A 22,293-nucleotide genomic window follows, 5' to 3' on the forward strand; every position below is an offset into this window, starting at 1 on the left:
TGGTGTCTAGAGTACCCCTGCAGGGTGCCTAGCGTACCCCTGCTCAAGTTACGCTGCTCTGAGTTTGGCGGCTGTATCTTCATACCCTATCCATGTGGTTAATATTGGGCCTGTCATCCAGTCATCAACGCATGGTTACATTACACCCTTAAGGGTTAGCTATGGCGTGACAAATGTATCACCATTTCCTCTGTGAGGGTAAGAGAAGTGACTATCTCCTCTTCACAATAGCTACAATAATCAAGGTCAGGTGTGTAGGAACAAAATCTGCTTTTGCTTAGATTGGTGCTTCAGGAAGTCGGATTTGATTTAAATCATCAAACTTAGCGATCTGACAAACATATCTGGGTTGCTAATCCTCACTGCTATGAAAGGCGACTGACCAGGCACATATGGATGTGCAAAAGCATTCACTGGACCAACATTCAAGATCACATTTGAAAGAAATAGGATTCTCATTTGTAACATGCGAGAGGAGTTGGCCTAACGGCTAGGGCGCTCGACCCCGGACCAGGGGACCTGGGTTTGAGTCTCGGTAACAACGCCAAAACCTCCTGTGATTCTGGGCAAATCACTTAATCTCCCGTGCCTAAAATTAATGTGTGTCCTGGTAACTGGTGCTATGTAAAGCGCTCTGATACCGGATTCGGTTCGGGTCTAGTTCGCGCTATATAAAACTCTGCAACAAAAAAAAAAACATCACAGCATTACAGAAAGCCTGAGGGAGATGTGGAGTGTTCTTTTATATATGAACTCGAACTAGAAAATGCAGAGGGTCCATCTGTCACACAATACCATTTACTATAACTGCCATTTTGAGGGTTTTATAATGTAGTAGGAGGCTGTAGTGCCATCCATAAATTATGATACATTAGGAGTGGGGATCCTTGGGATCCATATAAGGCTTTGTATGTGAGGCAGTATGGATGTTACTAAAGGCCAGCAAAATAGTCTGGCCTCGAAAGTATTTGCCTGAAGAAGAGGGATGGTTTAGAGCACAAGTACAGAACAGTATACTTGTGGGCTTCCCCAAGAAATGAATAGAGTTCAACCAATGGGAGTTGATCTGGGCTCTAAGGAGGAATGCTTAACTTTATCAGGGTATGCAGTTGGTACCCAAAGTGCTAGGGCTTTTGGGAGTTCTTTGGGAAATACCACTTTGCTACAAAATGCCTCTCAACCTCCATGAAGAAAATGCTATTTTGCTTACATTTGGATGCTAAACCCTATCCTTATGCTGGGGCTAAAGGGAATGAAATTCAGACTGGAGCAGTTAAGAATTTGAAGATCTTCGCAGCAGTCAGATGCGATTAAGACCCTATTTGTTCTGTGGATTCCTCCAAATAGAGAAAATATTGCTTTATCTTAAGTAGATGAAAGATAGAGGAAGGAGTGAGGTTGGAGAGGAACATTTAGTGAAGAATTAAATATGGACAATAGACATCCCTCCATTGATGTACTTTTGTGAGATCAAGTGATCTCTTTGGAACTTGTTTTTGTGGAATGAGTTTCTGTTAAACTTGAATTTCAGTTGAATAGATTCAATGAATCACTCCTCCCTGATACGGTCAAACGCGCCAAAACATTTCTGAAGCTTCTCATCTATCTGTCTGGAAGAGACCTGCCTGGCAGTTTGGGCAGGACTGTTGTTTTTTGGAGCAGGGCCAACTGAGATTTGCCTAAGGCTGGTATCTGTCCACGGAGGCACAGGCAGCAGAAGAATTATGTTATTGAATGGGACCATGAGCAATTACCAAAGGCTGGGATTAATTCAATATTTCACACACCATTTTTTGCTTTTCTAAGAGGGTTGAGCAGAAAGCATGCTAGCAAATCTCAATTTCACCAACACCTTGTTGAAGTAGCCCTGCATATTATGTGTATGTTGAGGCATAACCATTTTGGGTAACAGCCAGAGGGAGAACCTTTCAGCTTCAGGTATCCAATTTACATGCTGACCCTTGTTGAGATTTAATGAAGAGAAGGTTTTGAGATTTAACATGGCTGGAGAGTCCTGCATCACCAGTGTCTCTCGGGTGAGATGACCCTCTAGCAATGTGAGAACCACTAGGGCATTGAAATGCTTCCTGGGCAACTGGTTAGTTACAAGTAATGCTGAGGAGAGTTGTAGTCAAACTAAAAAGATCTACTGTTGCCTCAAAAAAAGTGACCAAAGGCTACACACTTTTAAGAAGCAGCTGCAAAAAAAGGAGTAAGGACTTTCCTACTAGAAATCTTTTGCTTTATAGCCAGATTGTGATGGTCCGTTTTTGCACGGCCCGACCTTTCTTGGAGCCCATATTGCCAACAAAGAGTTGATCATCTACCTGGAATAGTTTTGTGCGGTCCAAATAAAAGGATAACACACGTTTTGGATCCAGACAGTGGAGCCTTTCCTCCTCCTTGGAAGGATGAGGGGGCAGGAAGAAGGTGGGCAGAGTGATGGTCTGTCTTATGTGGAAAGAGGTAACCACTTTGGGAAGAAAAGAAGGTCTAGTTCTGAGGACAACCTTGTCCGGATGAACAGCAAGGTAAGGAGGTTTAGAAGAAAGAGCCTGAAGATCACTCACCCTGCGAGCAGAAGTGATGGCAATCAAAAAGGCAGTCTTCAAAGTTAAAACCCTGAGAGGATAATTATGTAGTGGCTCGGAAGGAGCACACTTAAGGTAGGTCAAGACCAAATTCAAGTCCCACTGGGCATTACAAAGGGAACAGGCGGAAAGAGATGAGTAATGCCCTTCAGAAACCTATTTACAATAGAGGACTTGAAAAGAGAAGACTGATCAGGAAGACAAAGAAGGCCGAAATAGCAGCAAGATAGCCTTAAAGGATGCCCAGAGCAGAGCCCTGCTAGGCCAAAGAAGGAAGGAAGAGGAGAACCTCAAAGAGGGGCAGAAAGGGTATCCACAGCCTTTGCTGTGCACCATGCCACAAAACTGTTTCATCTGCAGGCGTATACCATTTGTGTAGAGGGAAGCCTGGCTGCCAAGATAACATTACAGACTTCGGGAGGAAGGTCAAAAGCTGTCAGCTGTCGCCGCTCAATCTCCACGCAAGGAGGTGGAGGACCCTCCCCTGTTGCTGCGACAGAAGATCCTCCCGAAGAGGTAGTCTGGTCGGGTGATCGATGGCCATGTTCAAGAGCTCGGGATACCAGACTCTTCGTGCCCAGTGCGGAGTCACAAGAATGACTTGGTCCGGTCGCTCTTGATCTTCTTCAGCACTCTGGACAGAAGTGGTATAGGTGGAAAGGGGTAAAGAAGACCACAACTCCACTCGCTGCGGAAAGCGCCGCCAAGCAAGTGCCGCATTAGAAATTCCAAAGCGCAGAATTGCTGACATTGCGCGTTCTCTTTAGTGGCGAACAGATCTAACGAAGGCTCTCCCCACTGCTGAAAGCGACCTTGCACCACACCTCTGAGTGGAGACGCCATTCGTGATCCATCATGCACCAGCGACTGAGTTCTTCACCCTGGAGTTGAACCACCAGGGATATGCCCTGATGTTCCAGCCATGTCAAAAGGCGAAGAGCCTCTTAACATAGAGTCCATGACCCCACCATGCCCTGTTTGTTGCAGTACCACATGGCGGTGGTGTTGTCCTTAAACATCTGCACTACTCTTCCCTATGACAGAGGGAAGGAAGGCTTTTAGTGCAAGAATAATCGCCCGAAGCTCCAGAAGGTTGATGTGGAGCTCGGACTCCGGCAGAGACAAGAGGCCTCTGATCCCTGCCTCTCCCATGTGGCCGCCCCATCCCAGAAGTGATGCATTTGTCACCACTGTGAAGTCTGGTTGGGGAAGGGAGAGGGATTCGCTGTTGAACCAATCCTGGGTCGCTAGCCACCACTGCAATTTGAGTGCAATGCCCTCTGAGAACTGGACACAATCGGATAGATTCCCCTGATGCTGTGCCCACTGGAACTTCGGGTTCCACTGCAGGGCCCGCATATGCCACCTGGCATGATCCACCAGCAGGATGCAGGAGGCGCCATGAGGCCCAGTAGCCTCAGGGTCATTCTCACTGAAACCCGGGATAGAGGCTGAAACATGGGAATCATTTCCTGAATATCCCAGACCCACTGCTCTGGAGGACAAACCCAAAACAGTGCTGTGTCCAGAACCGCTCCGATGAAAAGGAGCTTCTGAGAGGGAATCAATTTGACTTCGGCATGTTGATAGATAACCCCAGCGAATGCAGGAGGTCCACCGTAGTCTGGAGGTGAGAGACGACAGCCTGGTTCGAGCCCACTTTCAACAGCCAGTCATACAGATAGGGGAAGACTGGAACCCCTGATCTGCACAGATGAGCTGCGACCACCGCCATCACTTTCATGAACACCCAAGGGGCGCTGGTAAGGCAGAAGGGGAGAACAGTAAACTGGAAATACTCGTGGCCTAACTGGAAATACTCGTGACCTACCATGAACCATAGGTAATGGCTATGGGCTGGCAGGACGAGGATGTGGGAATAGGCGTCTTGCAAGTCCAACGCTACCATCCAGTCTTCAGGGTCGAGGGCAGATAAGATGTGTGCTAACGTCAATATTTTGAAGTTCTCCTTCCGGAGGAAGCAGTTGACGTCCCTGAGATCTAAGATAGGACGAATGAATGCCTTTGTCCTTCTAGGGAACCAGAAAGTAGCGGGAGTAACAACCACGACCGACTTCTGGGGCAGGGACACACTCGATAGCGCCCTTGGCCAAGAGAGCCATAACTTCCTGACGGAGAAGGGCAAGGTGATCCTCCGACATGCAATGAAATTTTGGTAGCATAGATGGAGGCGTAGTCTCGAAGGGGAGAGAGAAGCCCCTTCAGACAATGTGAAAAACCCACCTGTCGGACGTGATGTTGTGACAGTGGGGCGAGGTGATGGCGGATCAGGCCGCCCACTGCCAACTTGTGGCCCTGAAAGTTCAGACTAGGAAGTTTGGAGGCTGCTGCAGGGGGGCGCTGGTGGACTGGTCCGCCCGATGGCCCCCAGACCCACGACGTTGGGTCCCACGTCCCCGGCTGTGCAGAGGCTGGGCACCTTGCGCAGGCCTGGCTCTGGGCGGGATGTGGTGGGGCATCCCTTCAGTAGCCACGAAAGGGGTGAAAAGCAGACTGCGCAGGACAGAAGGAGGTAGTGAGGCCCAAGGATCTGGCCGTAGCTCTAGAATTCTTGAAGTGCTTGAGTGCGGCCTTCAAAGGGCATATCCAAAAGTATTGATTGGACATCACCCAAAAAGCCAGTGGACCTCCGCCAGGCGTTGCGTCTCAGAGCTACTGACGTTGAAATTGTCCTGCCTAGCGAGTCGGCGGTGTCCAGCCCACATTGATGGTGAACTTCGCTGCATTTCTCCCTTCCACAAACGCACAGTAGATTACAGTCAGGGCCTCCTCCAGGCACTGTGGCAGCACCTGCGCAACAGTTTCCCACACAGGTGTAACGGCCCAAACGACACATGGTGTTCACCCACCGCAGCCCTAAGCTGGAGCGAGAAAACATTTTGTTCCTAAAGTGGTAGGGTGACGGGGAGGTGTTTTGAGATCGACCAGCGCTGATCCCGATCGATGCCTGGATCCCTGGGGGTCCTGCGGCGCCGGGGCCGGAGCTGCCGGTTTCAAAGGCCTAGAACACCCAGCCGAGTCCATAGGTCCTGAAGGCGCGGAGTCGGGCTGCCCAAAAATAGATTGGATGTCTTCGTAGAACGTATGAAGTTGAGAAGGGGTCGCTCTAGCTCCTAGGAAGGGAGGGAGGCTCGCAGCCAATCCAACAGGCTCTGCGTGCAAAGCCGGAGGACGAATACCATCCGCATACCGTTTTGCGGACGGGGTGAAGGCGAAGAGCGACAGTACTTCTTCGACTTCTTTTTGTGCTTCGACTTACCTGAAGACGAAGACTTCGAGGAGGGGTGATGGATCCGCTACCAGTCCCGTGACCTCCCTCTCGACTGTGACCTAGAGCGGCGCAGAGCTCGGTCTCTAGAAGCTTTCGGGACCACTCCCGGAAAGACTTCAGGGTCATAGCCCGACAGCCGGAGCACGTCTTCGGGTCGTGGTCGTGCTCCAGACACAAGAGGAGCACAAGAAGTGGCTCCGTCACCGACATTAGCTTGTGGCAGGAGCCACAAGACTTAAAGCCGGTCAGCCGATGTGAGATCCCTGTACACCAGGAGTCAAACCACTCGTAAAGAACTCGACAAAAAGTCGAAAAGTAGTTTGTCAAAAAGTGACTAGAGGTACCGCTCTCTCCGGATCTGCACTGGCTGGCGCGGAAGAAGAAAGACGTCCGCCCGCAGAGACGGCGTCTAAGTAGATACCGTGACGTCATCCCGGCGATCACGACGCTGAACGCGAAGTCAACCAACACCACCTACCGACGCGCAGGGGTACTGCTACGAAAAAAGTCTACGGATCCAGTCTGACGCCTGGGGGTAATTCGAAGGTAAGGAATCCATAACTAATAGTCTTTCAGATACTGCAAATATGCCAATATAAACCCTTTTGACAAGTCAAAACCTCCTTCTTTAGTATTACTAAGAAACCCCTATGTAAGCCTCGTCATCTACGAGGCAGAGTGCATTGTATTAAAAAGTACAATATGTAAAAACACAAGGTTAATATGTCCTTATAGTGACTAGCACCCAAAAGTAATTTTTCATTGTGGCAGGGCTAACTACCTTAAGTACAAAACTAGAGTACAGATTAAAAATCCTAATACTGTGCCTCAGGAATGGGAGTAGCTAGAAATATAATTAAACTAAGATCTGTAACAGTTATTAAAAATTCAATTCAATGGTGAAGTCATATTTTCTATAAATATTAAGTAACTTTTTGAAAGTTACCTTTTCCCTGCCTGTACTTCCTGAAGGGCAAATTTGCATGTGTTTTCAAACTTCTTCAATCCACTGATTAGTTTCAGAATAAGTGTGAAATGCCTCCCAGTGGCAAGAAATAGGAGTGACCTGAGAAATTACTCCTCTGAACCTCACAGAATATGCAGGGAAGGGGTTGTACGCATCCTTTTAAAAAATAGAGTATCAATTTCTGCTAGAAATGTCTGCTGGGTTTACATATAACATTGGTGGTGCACATTAAAGGACAAGAACAGAACGTTAAAGGACAAGAATAGGAAGAAAAAACTATTCTTGTGTATTCACGGTCTGTATGCTAGAAAAACCCTAATTTTGTTAGACGTTTATTCCTGTGGTGGATGGGACATAAAGTACTAAAGTCAAAAAGCCCAACCTTTGGCTAGAACAAACCTGGTTGGTGTATCCAACCACGCTCCATGGTGATCAGTGTCAATTTCTGCCTAGGTCTGGTCTATCGCGACCATTAACTATCATTCGCACTTTATGCTTCTTGATGCTATTCCTGCTAAAAACATTAAAAAAATCATCTTTCCTCTTCCCTCATTGGATTATTGTAATCTTGTTTATTATATTTTACTTTATTTTTCTAATTCGTTTAGGGTTTTTTGTAGCCTTACATTTTGGCTTTATTACCATTTTGGTACTGCAGAAGTTCTTTACACATTGCCTTAAGTTAAGCCTGTCTGCTCTGTGTCTTAGCTACCAGTAGGCTGAGCTCAAATTAATTTAGTGACTTTGAGAATTCATCTCGACAAGGACTGGGATTATTCCTTGAGGTGGGTAGCCACCTCTCTCAACATGAAACTCCAATTTCTTTCAGAAACTGTAGCAGATGGCACATGGTTTGCTGGGGAGATAAAGGAGTGTGGAGTCACAAGATTACACAGAGCAGCACTTCCGAGGCAAAGTGGGTAGAGCCAGAACATTCTGGAAAAAGCTGGAGGGTTTTATACACTTCTAGGTAAGAAAGAGCTGGGAAGATTTAAGCTCCAGTCACATTATCACACTTAGCCGGACAACAGCGGTTGATGTGTTCACTATTCCAGTCATGTAGTTTGCAGTGTCACGTTTCCTGCACCTTTTTTGTTTTGCTCCCCTTTTGGTTCCCTCGGGTGGTAAGGGTAGCTCAGGTTAACCCTTCCTTCCACTGATTCGGAGCTTCAATTGTGGTCACTCAAGAATTCTTGCTACAACTTTGAACATTCCTAGTCACCCCGGCACTCAGCATCTCTACTACTGGAGGAAGCCCTTCGTATTCGGTCCCTAAATGTATCCTGGTCATTTGGGGGCAGGTCAGGGCCTCTCCACTTTCTTCACATGGTAAGCCACCTTACTGATTCTCTCAGAAATTAGTATCTGTTATACACAAGTATCTTTACATATTTAGGTACCTTGTCTTATAGGATTACGGGGTTACCAATCTGTGCATGCAATCACATGGTCAGCCAGCCATAGATGCAGACAGAGAAGTGCTTCTTCTCTCTGTACCTCCCTTCCCATTCATCCCCTGTACAGTCAATTAAGATCATGTAGTTCCTTATAGACCTTATTTTCCTGAAAGTGGAAGGAGAGTGGATAGTATCAGTGTCCCTGGCCTAAATTCCATTGGAATCCTGACAGGTGGCTTAAGACCTTTACATTGTTAAAAGGATAACATTTTAAATTGACATTTTCTAGTAACCCTGGGCTTTACACTAAAGCAGTGCTTGCAGGTTAAACATCACGGGTTGTGGCCGACTGTATAGGCACCAGGAGAGACAATACTTGATCGTTAACTTACTGTCAGACAAAAAGCAGCTCTTAAAGCAACCTCTGACTGAGTCAGAGAAACTGCTTCACTGTCAAAAGACAGAAAGGTTCTCCAAATAGATAATTGTTTATGTTAAACATGAGTTGCTCTTTCAAATTGCCACCCTCAGACTGTGAGCCGGGATGTAAACAGACACTGTAAAACTAAACAAAGAGCTAGGAACACCTCAGGGTGTTGTGTTTTTATTGTGTTCTTTTGTTTTTATTTCTTGACTGAAAAAAGTCCCGGAAGACAACAAAAATAACCACTTGCTTCCTTTAAAACGGAGCTTACAGCATCTGGTTCAACAGTCTGGTTCATCAGTCTATAATTACTCTGTGGTTATATGAGAAAGATCCTAAACAGAAGAATTGAGCTTTCAAAACCGCATACTTGAAATGCAGCACTGATCAGTCTATCACCAGCAATCATTTCTAGTTACCGATCTCAAATATTATATGGAACAATGTACCATAAAAGATGCAAAATATAAATATATTCCTTGGACATCAGAGACGCATGTAGTTAGTGTGTACAAACACATACAACTTTGTCACACCCACACAATCAGGTAGGTCTTCACAGTTACAGCTTAATATTGAGGGGTCTCATTTCTCGGGTTAAGGTGTAACAAAGTGGAAAAAGTAATTTTCTAACCTAATCAGCAATTAATTAGAAATCCACAAGACCTACCTCTGCTGGCCTTCTCTACATGAACGAGTTCATCTGTGAACTTCATGACCTCGGGGTGTTCCCTCTCACAGATTTCTGCTAGGAAGTGTAGCAGTGTGGTCTTCTGATCTGACGACTTAGTGTCTCTAAGCTAATAAAACAAAGTTAGATGTGAGTACAAGCTAAAATGATCAAGCAGCAACATTCTTATAATTATGTATGCGGAATAGGTAGATGCAATAAAGCTTGCAAAGTTAAATGTTCCATACAATACAATGAGGAACTTTTATTGAGTTTTAGCACCACCCTGATCTTTGTAGAAACGTTCTTCAAACATAATCTGCATACTACTACAGCAGGTGAAATCAATATATTGAAATGATATTAGGAACGGAAGTGTGCAAATGGGTGGAGAAATTGCAAACCAACTTTGTTTTAGATTCCAGCTGCAGCAAGTTCAAAGTATAATTCTACATGGTAGACGAGCACTGTAGACTCCATTGGATTTTTATCTTCTGACCAAAAAAGATCATTCACTACAATTGCCATTTATAGGGAAGAGAAAAAGGGAAAAGCAAATGATGTACCTTACAGAGGAAGCTGATGTTGAAGCCAAAGGCTCCAGCATTTCTTGAGCCTGCGTTCATGTAGTTGCCAACAAGCAGTGTGATCTCAAGGAGATTAGCGAAGCTTTCACTCTTTCGCACTTCTTCACAGGCTGCTGTCACAGATATAACGTCAGGCTTGATGTTATCCACTTGCTCATTAAATAATATCTTAAACAGGATAGCATTGAGTCGTGGACGCAGGCGAGTGACAGAGCTGATCTAAGAAGAAAGCATAGATTAATAGAGAACATTGACACAAGAACTTACTTTCATTGAAGAAAAAAATAAACAATCATTAATTACTAGATGCTTACCACAACAACAAACTGTTCCGACTCCGCTAGTTCATTATATTCATCCTTCAACTCTGCCAGCCTACTTAGCTGCTCTGGTTCTGGCATCTGCTTAATCAAGTTCTGATTATTCAAAGAACAACACAATTTGAGAAGTAAGTTTCTAGATTTTCCAACAGAGTGGTCTTATTTCTATCACACACAATGCAGATATGTTTCAAGAGAACATTCATCCAGGATACCATTCAATGCCTGTCAGAACGCCGTTGAAGTTGATACACTAATTAATCCATGCTTCAACCTTTCCCAGGTACAGCACCCTTAATGGACCTTCATACAAAAACAGGATCATTCATTGGCCTATTGACAGCACAGCTTTCTTTTTTTCACAACTCAGAAGTATAAAACAATAGGATACTCTGACTTTACTGCAAACTTCCATCCAGGATAGGGATGTAAAAGTGTAAATGTTTAAAATTACACTTAACCTTAAAGTTAATTTTTTGTAAACTGCACTGAAATTGTATTTCCTGTAACACTGTGAAACTATCAGACTAGTCAGTTTAAAGCTTTCTTCTTGGACGCCGAACAAATATAATGCATGCAAAAATACATTTACTGTCATTGAAGTTGCTCCTGAGTTTGATAAATATCCCTCAAAGGGCGTGATTTCCAGCAGGGGAAATATTGTGCATGATCCCCTGTTGCCTTTAGGGCGCCTTTGCACTCTCAAGAACATAAACAAGGGCTCCTCTCTTGGTCGATGGTCTGGATGCTGGCTCAGAAGCTTTGGCAATCAGACACCATGAATATGGATGTCATATCCTATTCTTTGTTCAGGCTTCGGGTAACCAGACCCCAACTTACCACATGCATCTTAGCCAAGAACCTGAGGTTAATTCTATGCAGCACTGCAACTTGCTCTACATTTTGCAGCGGAGATCAGTGTGTTCCATTCCAACCCAGGTGCAAGGTGAAGTACAGAGCCTTCAGCAGCCATAGATAGCTCTGCAAGTTAACAGCTCAACACAGATATCGATGCTACATCCGTTTTTACGGAATTTTACCCTGGCTGCACCAAGTTATCCTTTAATCCATGTGAGGGCAATAAATTAAGCCCCATTACATTGGATAATAGTAATTATTTACAGTTGTATGAACATCCAATATGTCAAGTTCTACATTAAAACGTTTTTATGTCGAGTTCCTCTTGATTGCACACCTCTTGAACTTAAAGTGCCTTTATCGGTAAGACAATAGGTTTTAAACTCAGTCGAAAGAGTAAACTGGTACTTACAAAACATTTTATTTTATAGTACCTCGCAAGACAAACCATCAACAAGTATGATTAAAAAAAACTTCTACCTAACCAGGAGCGATGAAGTTGCACAATCATAACCTAATTTACAATGTTAAACAGCATTATAGCTCAACAATATTAACTGTTTCTCAGTTCCAGCCCTTGTACTGCATTACTGAACCATATCCTGTTTTTTTAGGTCAGTGCTTAGAGAATGCATACCATGACATGCCAATCACAAAAAGAGTAATTTGGGCTGTAAGACTGCACACCAACATATACCACTGTGTAATACAGATGAAATGAGTAGTCCAGTCCATAGATTACAAATGCCAGAATCAGGTACATTTTCTAAAGGGACCAGAAAGGTGGCACAGAATGCATAAAAGTCAGATCCTTCACGCCTTTGAACCTTTCTAAATATTTTTCGAAACTGACCTTGAAATGACAGATGAAAATTTATAGATGGGTAATAGTGATTCAAACGATTTCCTTCCAGTCCAAATGGGTCACCATTACTAGGTCTGTGTTGTACGACTTCATAATCATTGGTCTTTACGCCCAAAAAACATTTTTAAAAGATTCTTAAAAATGAAGGATATCAGAGCTGTATACTAGTATGCTCCCTCAAAATATGGCCATAATATAGAACGTCCACTCTAGCATCACTCACCTGTACCATGGATTCTGTTAACACTGCATCATTCACCTCTAGAATCACATTTTTTATCTCTTGATATGGCATGCGGAAAGAGCCTAGGAAAATTGCTGTAGATAAATAATTTTTAAAAAAGTTACTCATTGGGTATACTGGTTTCCATACATGTTTCCTCTGCTGTATAGAACGTATGCCTGGACTTGATTCTTGAGCTCAGAAAACATACTGAATACGTAATCTAAACAATTGTGGACAGTGTCATGCCGAGGAATGGTGGAACATCCGAAAAGGTAGCTGGAGAACACTTAGTTTAGGTTAAAGAGGCCAAAGCAAACAGTTATAGTACATTTTAAGACAACACAGAAGAAAGAAAGCATTGCTGAAGTTAGTCATAAAAACTCCCCATAAAGACTACTAATATCATTCTGTGAGAACAGCCTGCATAAAGAGGAATGATCCGCTAACATATTTGTTCTCGAGTCCAAAATGCCTGGAAAGGGTGTAAACGGATTGGCATCCAATTACTCTGCATATCTCAGCGATATGTACATTTCACAAAGAAGAAGCAGTAGACACATTCCATCTAAGGTTACCCAGGAGAGTCCTATTAACCCGCCAATAGCACAAGTTACTTACCTTCAGTAACGATATATCTGTAAGAAACAGTAGTTCGTATTAGATTCCTTACCTTAGAACATCCCCAGGCGTCAGTCTGGATCCGGAAACTTTTGCGTAGCAGTACCCTTGCGCGTCGGTAGGAGTCGTCTGCGGCTCCGCGTCCGACGTCGGCGTCGTTATGACGTTGCCAGAGTACTTAGACGCTGCCCTCGCACGCGGACGTCAGTTCTTATTCACAACTTTTCCGCGCCAGAACGCAGAGCCATGATAAAAACCAACACTGGTGCCATAAAACTAGGGCCCTAAAAAGGGATGACCTTAACCCTAGATATCGGTTCGCAGAACGGGATGATGGGTGGGGCGGTAAGGAATCTAATACTAACTACTGTTTCTTACAGATATATCGTTACCGAAGATAAGTAACTTGTGCAGCTGAAAGAAACAGGTTGGTATTAGATTCCTTACCTTCGAATAGATACCCCAGCAATACCAGCCCCGGTGGTGGGTCTGCGAACCAATAATCACACCAGAAAGTCCTGGAGAACGGAACGGCCGAAAAAGCCATCTCTCCGGACTTGGCTGTCCAGGCAGTAGTGTCTTGCGAATGTGTGCAGCGAAGCCCACGTAGCTGCCTGGCAGATGTCCTGCAAGAGGACTCTCCGACCCAGGGCAGTAGTAGCCGCCGTGGTTCGAGTGGAATGGGCACGCAGCCCCACAGGAGGCTCTTTTTTAGCCAATGAATAACAAGCCTTGATGCACAAAACGACCCATCGTGAAATGGTCAGTTTGTGCACCGCCCGTCCCTTCTTAGCGCCCACATAACCAACAAAGAGTTGGTCATCCATCCAGAACTGGCGTGTGCGATCCAGATAGCATGAGAGCGCATGTTTTGGGTCCAGACGGTGGAGCCTCTCTTCCTCTTTCGAGGGATGCGGAGGCGGAAAGAAGGTGGGCAAGGTGATGGACTGCCCCATGTGAAAGGCTGTGACTTCCTTGGGTAGGAAAGAGGGTCGAGTCCGCAACACAACTTTGTCCGGATGGACAGAAAGGAAAGGAGGTCATGAAGGAAGACCCTGGAGCTCACTCACTCTCCTGGCAGATGTGATGGCAACCAGGAATGCAGTCTTAAGGGTGAGAAGACGAAGAGGACAGTTATGAAGTGGCTCGAAGGGAGCGCACATCAGATAAGTCAGAACAAGATTCAAGTCCCACTGAGGCAACACGAAAGGAACAGGGGGAAACATATGAGTGATGCCCCTCAAGTACCTTTTTACAACTGGGGACTTGAAAAGAGAGGGCTGATAAGGGAGCCTTAAGGCGGAAATGGCAGAGAGGTAGCCCTTAAGAGTGCCCAGAGCAGAGCCCTGCTAGGCAAGAGAAAGAAGAAAGAGGAGAACCTCAGAAAGGGAGACAGAGAGTGGATCCACAGCCTTTGCTGTGCACCATGCCACAAATTTGTTCCACCTGCAGGCGTATACCGATTTTGTGGAGGGACGTCTGGCTGCCAGAATGACATCACAGACTTCAGGAGGCAAGTCAAATGGCCTCAACTATCGCCGCTCAATCTCCACGCATGGAGGTGGAGGCTGGACAGGTTTGGGTGGAGGACCGTCCCCGGCTGCTGTGACAGAAGGTCCTCCTGAAGAGGCAGGCGAATCGGGGGATCGACTGACATGGTGAGTAGCTCGGGATACCAGTATGTTCATGCTCAGTCCGGAGCCACAAGGATGACTTGGGCCCGGTCGCGCCTGATCTTCTTCAGCACTCTGGGCAGAAGTGGGATAGGCGGAAAGGCGTACAACAGACCGCAGCTCCACTCGCGACGAAAAGCCTCTCCGAGCGAGTGCCGCCTTGGAAATTCCAACGTGCAGAACCGATTACATTACGCGTTCTTTTCTGTGGCGAATAGATCTAACCAAGGCTCTCCCCACTGCTGAAAGAGACCTTGCGCTACGTCAGAGTTCAGACGCCATTCGTGATCCATCAAGCACCAATGGCTGAGTTTGTCCGGCCTGGCGTTCAGTGAACCTGCCAGGTGTTGAACCACCAGGGTCACGTCCTGATGTTCCAGCCATTGCCAGAGATGCAGAGCCTCCTGGCATAGGGTCCACGACCCCACCCCGCCCTGTTTGTTGGAGTACCACATGGTGGTGGTGTTGTCTGTGAACACCTGCACTACACTCCCCCGGACAGAGGGGAGGAATGCTTTCAGTGCAAGTCGGATCGTCCGTAGGTCCAGAAGGTTGATGTGGAGCCGGGACTCCGCCGGAGACCAGAGACAATAATGCTTTGTGAGTGTGTGGAGGGACGCCTGTGTAGTTGCCCGGCAAATGTCTAGGACAGGGACTCATCACATCAATGCAGTTGTAGCAGGTTTGACCATGGCAGGATGAGCAAGCAGTCTTTCCAGACCCATCTTTTTGGCCAATGTGTAGCAGATCTTAACGCAGAGCACTATGCAGCAGGAGACGGTTCTCTTGGGATACGGACTTTATAACGCAGGCTGACACACACATGCCATTTCCCAGCAAGCATAACCATGCTTGCCTTAACCACGCATATGCGTGGTTACGACTGTGTGCTGTCTAGATGCTGGGATGGGCGGGCACAGGAAGGGGTAGGATCGCAGAGTATGCGGTCTGGTAAGTGGGGTTGCGACCGGAGTTTGGAGGGACAGGGGTAGTTTTTAAGGGTTGGGGTAGTATTTAGAGTTGGGGGGTAGTTTTTAAGGCTTGGGGCTGTTTTTAGGGCTCAGGGGGGTGGGGTAGTTTTAGGGCTCAGGGGTTCGGGTAGTGATTAGGGCTTGAGAGTGTTCGGGGTAGTATTTAGGTCTCGGGTAGGGGGGTTGTGTTTAGGGGTCAAGGGGGGACAAGGTCGTTTTTAGGGTTTGGGGAATCAGGGTTATTTATAGAGCTCAGGGGGTCAGGACAGTGTTTAGGGCTGGGGGAGGGGCGGGGTCGGGTCATTTTTAGGGTTCGGGTAGTTTTTAGGGCTCATGGCAGTTCTATTATGCATGAGAACCTGTACCAGCCTTCCTTGATAGAAGGAAGTAAGGCTTTCAATGCCAAGCGAATGGTCTTCTACTTCAAAAGGTTGAAATGAAGCCAGGACTCCGTCAGAGACCAGGGGTCTCTGATCTCCACTTCTTCCAGATGGCTGCCCAAGCCCAGAAGCAACGTATTGGTCTCCACTGTCAGCTCTGGGTAGGGAAGGAAGACGGGTCAGCCACTGATGCCCTCGCGATTCAGTACCCACCACTAAAGATCTTTTGAAGTCTCCTCCGAAATCTGAATGTGGTCGGAGAGGTTCCTTGCTGGTGGGTGCATTGGGACTTCAGATCCCACTGCAGAGCCCGAATATGCCACCTGGTGTGCGCGAACAGCAGGATGCAGGAGGCCTCTGTACCAGCAAGCTCAGAGTCGGCCTCACTGAAATCAAGGACCGTGTGAAGGATCATAGCCTGAATATTCTGGATTCTCTTTCCCAGGAGAACGACAAAAAACGTAAGTGTCTAGAAAGGCTCCGATGATGGGAAGCATCTGCAAAGGAGTCAGGTGTGACTTCGGCACATATATAGTGAACCTCAAAGAGACCTTAGTCTGGAGGTGTTTGACATCTGCCTTGGGTGAGACCGCCTTCAACAGCCAGTCATCTAGGTAGGGAAAGACTGGCATCACTGACCTTCGAAGGTGTGCTGCCACCACCACCATATATTTCGTGAACACTCGATGGGTGTTGGTGAGACCAAAGAGGAGCACAGTGAACTAAAAGTGCTCCTCTCCCACCACGAACCTCAGCTAGCTCAGATGGGCCATCAGGATAAGAATATGAAGTTTCATCGCCACCATCCTTTCTCCAGCGTCGAGGGCAGACAAGACCTGAGTCAGGGTGAGCATTTTGAATTTCTCCTTCCGGATGAAGACATTGAGAGGATGCTGATCTAGATTAGGCCGAAGACCTCTGTCCTTCTTGGGTACCAGGAAATAGCGAGAATAACAACTATGTCCTACTTCTGGTGCAGGCACCCTCTCGTAAGCCCTGTTGGCCAAAAGGGCTTGCACTTCCTGCCACAAAATGGAGAGGTGGTCTTCCGTCCGTCATTGGGGGGAGGATGGAAGGTGCAGCAAGGACGAAAGGACAGAGAAGGCATACCCTTTGCAAACAATAAGTAGGACCCACCTGTCAGATGTGATCACTTGCCAACCTGCATAGGATTGGTAAATGTTGCTTCCCACCAGGTGGCTGTAACCATGTCAGGGTATATTAAAGAGGTTTAGCAGGTGAGACTGGTGGGGGGCAATAGATTGAGCGGCACACTGACTTAATCGCAGGAGCAGTGGGCAACTTGGTCTCTACCGCGAAACTGTTGGGTTCCCATTTAAGGGCGGGGTCAGCCTTGTCTCCAACCAGGCAAGTCCCATCATAGGGTATGAGCATCAAAGAGGACTGGATGTCGCCAGACAACCCAGTCAATCATAGCTACACATGGAGATGAATGGAAGCGCTGGTGTCTACAGCTTGCCCAACGGATTGGTGGTGTCCAAGCCACAACGAATTGTGAAGTTGGCCACACCATAAACATCTTGAAAAGCCTGTGAAAGGAAAGGGTGAAAGTCTTCCGGTGCACCAGGGAGGACTTGAGCCACTGAGTCCCCGAGAGTATGAGTGCAACAACCTAACAAACAGGAGGCATTGGTCAAACGCAGAGCCAAACTGGCTGATAAGCAGAGATGATTCCATATGCCTCAACTCCCTTTGATTACCTGTCACGGGGAGTGGTAGAGAAATTGTTGGGGTTGGTCTGGCTGGTAGAGGCCTGCACCACGATGGTCCCTAGAGACTAATGTGCGACAAAAAAGGTTGACTCGCCTGGTGATTTGCCTAATAACTGAGGGGACAGTGCAAGGCTTAGCCCAAGTCTCTAGGAGGGTATCCTTCAAGGCCTCATTAAAAGGGCGGCAAGGCTCAAAAGCCGTCTGGGCCTGGTTGTAGGACCTTAGTCAATAAGGTTGTTTTGACCTCCATGGTGCAGAGCTGATGGTTCAGGACTTCAGCTGCCACACCCATAACCATGGTATAGGAAGCAGATTCGTCTGTGACTGAGCCAAGAGGAAATGAAAGGGCTGTATCAAGGTCACAAGCCTTCTGCAAGTCCTCACACCAACCGTCCTCAGTATAGACCTCAGCAGATTCATCACCCTGGTCGTAGTTGTTGTAGAAGTCTGTCTAAAAAGGGAACGAAAAGTATGTTACATGGCTTGTGGTAATGCCAGTGCGGAAAAGGAGGAGTGTCGGATTAAGGCATGACAGCGGTCAGTGTCAGACCAGTGTCAGTGAGGACAACCAGGGCCACCTCATCAGGCAGCGAGGTTGCCATTGACGTACCCAGCATGGGTATGGGAACAGAGGGCAGAAGTGGCTCGGAGGGTTCTGTTGGTGCCGAGGGCAAACCTGTCAGCAGTGTTCCAGGTGAAAGGCGCCTCTGCACACTGGGGTCCAAAGGTGCATCAGAGGGAGTTGGTAGAGAGCCAAAAAACTGGAGCACAGCTGCACGGAACTCTGGGGCAGTATTGTTGAAGGCCCCAGGAACTTGGGTTGTACCCAAACCAGCTTCAGAGTGAGCTCGAAGTCAGCCGACTTTGAGAGCAGGAGCATTTAGGTTGGCACCGCCTACGTGCTTCGTCAGGGGAGTGGGAATGGTGCAAAGAAAAGGAACTCTGCTTTGACTTATTTTAATTTTTTGTGCTTATTGGAGGATTTGTGGTAATCAAAGGGGGTGGCGATGGACGGAGCATCTGAACCAATCAAACACTCACACCCAGTCAACAGATCTGGGTTTAATCCATCACCGTTCTTTAGCCCACTCTGCCACCCCAGTTCAGGCATGGCCATATGCAAATCAGTCTGACCCTGTGCCTCATGGGAACAGTCCAGCCCGAACTGCCAAGTCATGCCTTCCCTGGACCGGAAACAAGCTTCCTAGGACCGGTTTCTGGCATTTCAGCTGACTTCAGCCAGGCTTGCTTGAATCCAGTGACAAAGTGAGCAAAGGAATAACGTCTGAGCATACCCTGCCAACTTATGGCGAACAAAGCGGTACAAAAGGGGGTGGCGATGGACGGAGCATCTGAACCAATCAAACACTCACACCCAGTCAACAGATCTGGGTTTAATCCATCACCGTTCTTTAGCCCACTCTGCCACCCCAGTTCAGACATGGCCATATGCAAATCACTCTGACCCTGTGCCTCATGGGAACAGTCCTGAACTGGGGTGGTGAAGTGGGCTAAAGAACGGTGATGGATTAAACCCAGATCTGTTGACTGGGTGTGAGTGTTTGATTGGTTCAGATGCTCCGTCCATCCCCACCCCCTTTTGTGCCGCTATTGGAGGATTTGTAGCACAATGAAAACCAGCCTCTACAGCTGCTACATTGACACTGGGAATGGGACCAAGAGTGAGCCTTGTATTTGGAGCTGCAATTGGAGCAGTCCTGATACAATGTCTTTTTGGCCTTCGGGTTCATTAATATTCAGTCTCCGCAAGTCTTGGAGTCGTGGCCTGACCACACACTGCACGGGCAAACCTGGTGGAAGTCAGTTTCTGACATCTGCTTGTGACAGTCCTTACAGAGTTTCAAACATGTCCTCTTAGGGGAAGACATTCCTTGCACACTGGATAGATTTGTGAAGAAAATGTCTCTGGGAGACGAGAGAAGCTACAGATCAGAGTCTGCTGGCACAAAAGAAAGGAACGGATGTCAGCAGGAGGGAGTGCTGTCGATACAGGTCTCTCATGTCCCTTCCAGAGCAGATCTGCGTCAGTATAGAGTCACACGGCACCACCTTCCGGCACACAGAGGTTCAGGATCCAGTCTGACACCTGGGGAATATTCAAACGGTGAGGAATCAGCAGCTAGAAGTCTGAAATAGGTCTGACCTTCACATATCAAACAAACCAGTGATGGTTTTCAGTTTGCAAGTACAAAAAAATCAGTTGGGGAAAATTATGTGGTTTACTTCTCTGAATTTACTTCATCTGAACTGGCAAAAACATCTTGAATTCAAAATAACTAGGCTTACAGAAAGTGGTTGCAGGATCGGCTATGTTATATAATTTATATGGCTTTCGTTTCAGTCCGGATCATCTTAAGGCACGGATTCCATGTGCTTTATGTAAGATATAGTTTGAACTTTATGAAAAACTTTCTTAGCTTAGAAAATTCCCTTTTTCCTACACAGCAAAAATGCAGGTGCACACCATGGGAAGAGTCAAGTGGCGACGTGAACAATGAATGTGATATATAATTACAGAAAGTTAAGTAATCAACCTCCCATATCCTTTCACATTTCTGGGTGGGTCTTATAAATTCTGGAATTAGGATGGATTGAGCTTTATGTTGGACCGTTTGCATACATCTACAGATGTGGTTTCTCTGACCTTTTTGACTGGCAATGATTTGATAAGAATCTTATATTCACTCAGCTGCAATCCTACCAATAGATGTTGGAAATGTACATCGTGTGGAGCATCAACTATATAATATATATTGTAAGTATACAGCTGTTAAGACTATACTAAGCAATGTATTACCATTGTCGGTTGTGAAAAGTAGCGATGACTCACAAGTGACGAGGCCTCAAGTGAGTCACGATTACCTTTACTCATTCACGGTAATAAATAGCATAGTACACTCTGCGGATCTGCATGCATCGTTTATGCCATGACATTTTTGTTCACATGTATAAGTTTTTTTTAAAAGGTATTTAACCAAAATTGGGATGCAAGGGGATAGATTTATGTAGCATGGTAAAGATGACACTGATTAAACCTCCGACTACAAAGAGAGTTATTTCTACGTATAAAATAACTGTGCATGTAATTTAAGAGCAGTCAACAGTTTGTTTCTCATGTCAATTTACCTCAGCTGTCGAACTAAACTGGAAATGTACCTTGCACTGTATTGCACTGTAGTAAAAATGTGTTAATGTGTTTTATTGTTAATAAACATTTTCGATATTCCGAGCAAATTCAGTCCATTTTCTCTTTACCTGTCCAGCTATTACTTAAAGAGGTTCCTTCACCGCATTTTCTATCGGACATAAGGATGTAGACAAAAGTCCGGAGTTGCTTCCCCTTTATATAGTGAAGAGGGGGCCATTGGGAAGTACAATTATAAACTGTTTTTTTTGCAAGTCATGAAGTTTTGGTCTACAGTGAAATGTAAATGGAGTACCTTATTACATTTAGGCAGGGCCACTGAAATTATGGCATTGTGCGGCCAATGCAATTTTCGCACACATTTGCCACATAATCCATCATATGCAACATAATGTGCAGATTTTAACAAAAAAATTGTTTCTAGCTGAAATGGTCCAAAAGTTACTAAAAATGCAATGACGCATGTTGCCCTGCAGTGGAAGGCCCTTTGCAAAGCAGTATTGGTCACCTTTCTGTTGCTTATTGCCATATTTGGATATTAAACTGGTACTAATGATGTGCAACCAATAACCAGAGAGAATTACCATGTCTAAAAGTGGTGAAATGCAATTACAAAACGTGCCGTATAATTTGCATTTCCTTGCCACATTTAAACAACACTGGCACATAATTTTGGCTCTTTCCTGCTGCAGAATTCCAGTGGCCCTGCATTTAGCACACACCGTTGGTGGTTAATACATCGATGTACGAATGTCATTTTATGGAAAAGAATAGACCTTTTACAGACAGGTGCATTGAAATGTTTTATCGAGCACAGATGGGTTGATTCTTTACTTGTCTACCGTCGTCTCACATTCATTCTGAATGGTTGACCAATACCACATGCACTTTTCTTTCATAAAAAAGTCTTAACTGACAGCAATCTGTATGCACTTACATATCGGATTAAAAATGTTTCAAAACAAGGCCCAGCAAAGTGTTGATATTTGTATTAATTTAAAAAAGTTTTTTTTTCTTAAGGTGTTAGCTGTACTCATGTATGATATGGGTTGTAAAAATAGATATTAGTTATTGAAGCGGTTTACTGTATATTCTTTGTTTAAATTGCACACAGTTTGCATTCAGTTGTTGTCCTTGTTGAAGGGTAAGTGATATGTGCTTAGATCCTTGTTTCAAATATATAAAAGTTAAAAGCAAACACTGCCGGTTCCAATGACATTTCTATTAACACATTAGGATAACAGGAAAAAACTCCCAGCGTCTGGTGGGTTAAAGAGGAATCTCAACCGGAGTATATCCTCCCTTCAAACTACTTATCACAAAAAATACTCCAATTGACCAACCAGTGGTCAGAATTGCTACTATGTTTCTTGTGCCCAAGTGCAGGAGCAGAAGAGGAGACAAAAATTAGGGGGGCCTCTCTAGTGGAACGTGTGAGCTAATCACAACTGTATGTATGGGAAAGAGTACCTTTTGTTTTAATTACCCTCACACACCCCGGTGGTGTCATGCTTCATCATCGGGTTACCCCGACCCCTATAAGTCGGGGTGGGCT

At 45.9% G+C, this 22,293-nt stretch overlaps 1 protein-coding gene across 1 annotated transcript in view; it reads right to left on the reverse strand.

Moving 5' to 3' along the window:
- The window catches only part of DIAPH1 (diaphanous related formin 1), a 1,046,618-nt gene that overhangs the window by 213,212 nt on the left and 811,113 nt on the right, over positions 1–22,293 (reverse strand). Inside the window, exons 20-23 of the mRNA XM_078653498.1 lie at positions 12,195–12,289; positions 10,243–10,344; positions 9,908–10,147; positions 9,342–9,471 (exon numbers count right to left, since the gene is read on the reverse strand). Coding sequence (XP_078509624.1) covers positions 9,342–9,471; positions 9,908–10,147; positions 10,243–10,344; positions 12,195–12,289 — 567 coding nt within the window. The remainder of the gene's footprint in view (positions 1–9,341; positions 9,472–9,907; positions 10,148–10,242; positions 10,345–12,194; positions 12,290–22,293) is intronic.

Source organism: Lissotriton helveticus, chromosome 7 (genome assembly GCF_964261635.1).
Source record: "Lissotriton helveticus chromosome 7, aLisHel1.1, whole genome shotgun sequence".
In the NCBI taxonomy this organism is placed as follows: domain Eukaryota; kingdom Metazoa; phylum Chordata; class Amphibia; order Caudata; family Salamandridae; genus Lissotriton; species Lissotriton helveticus.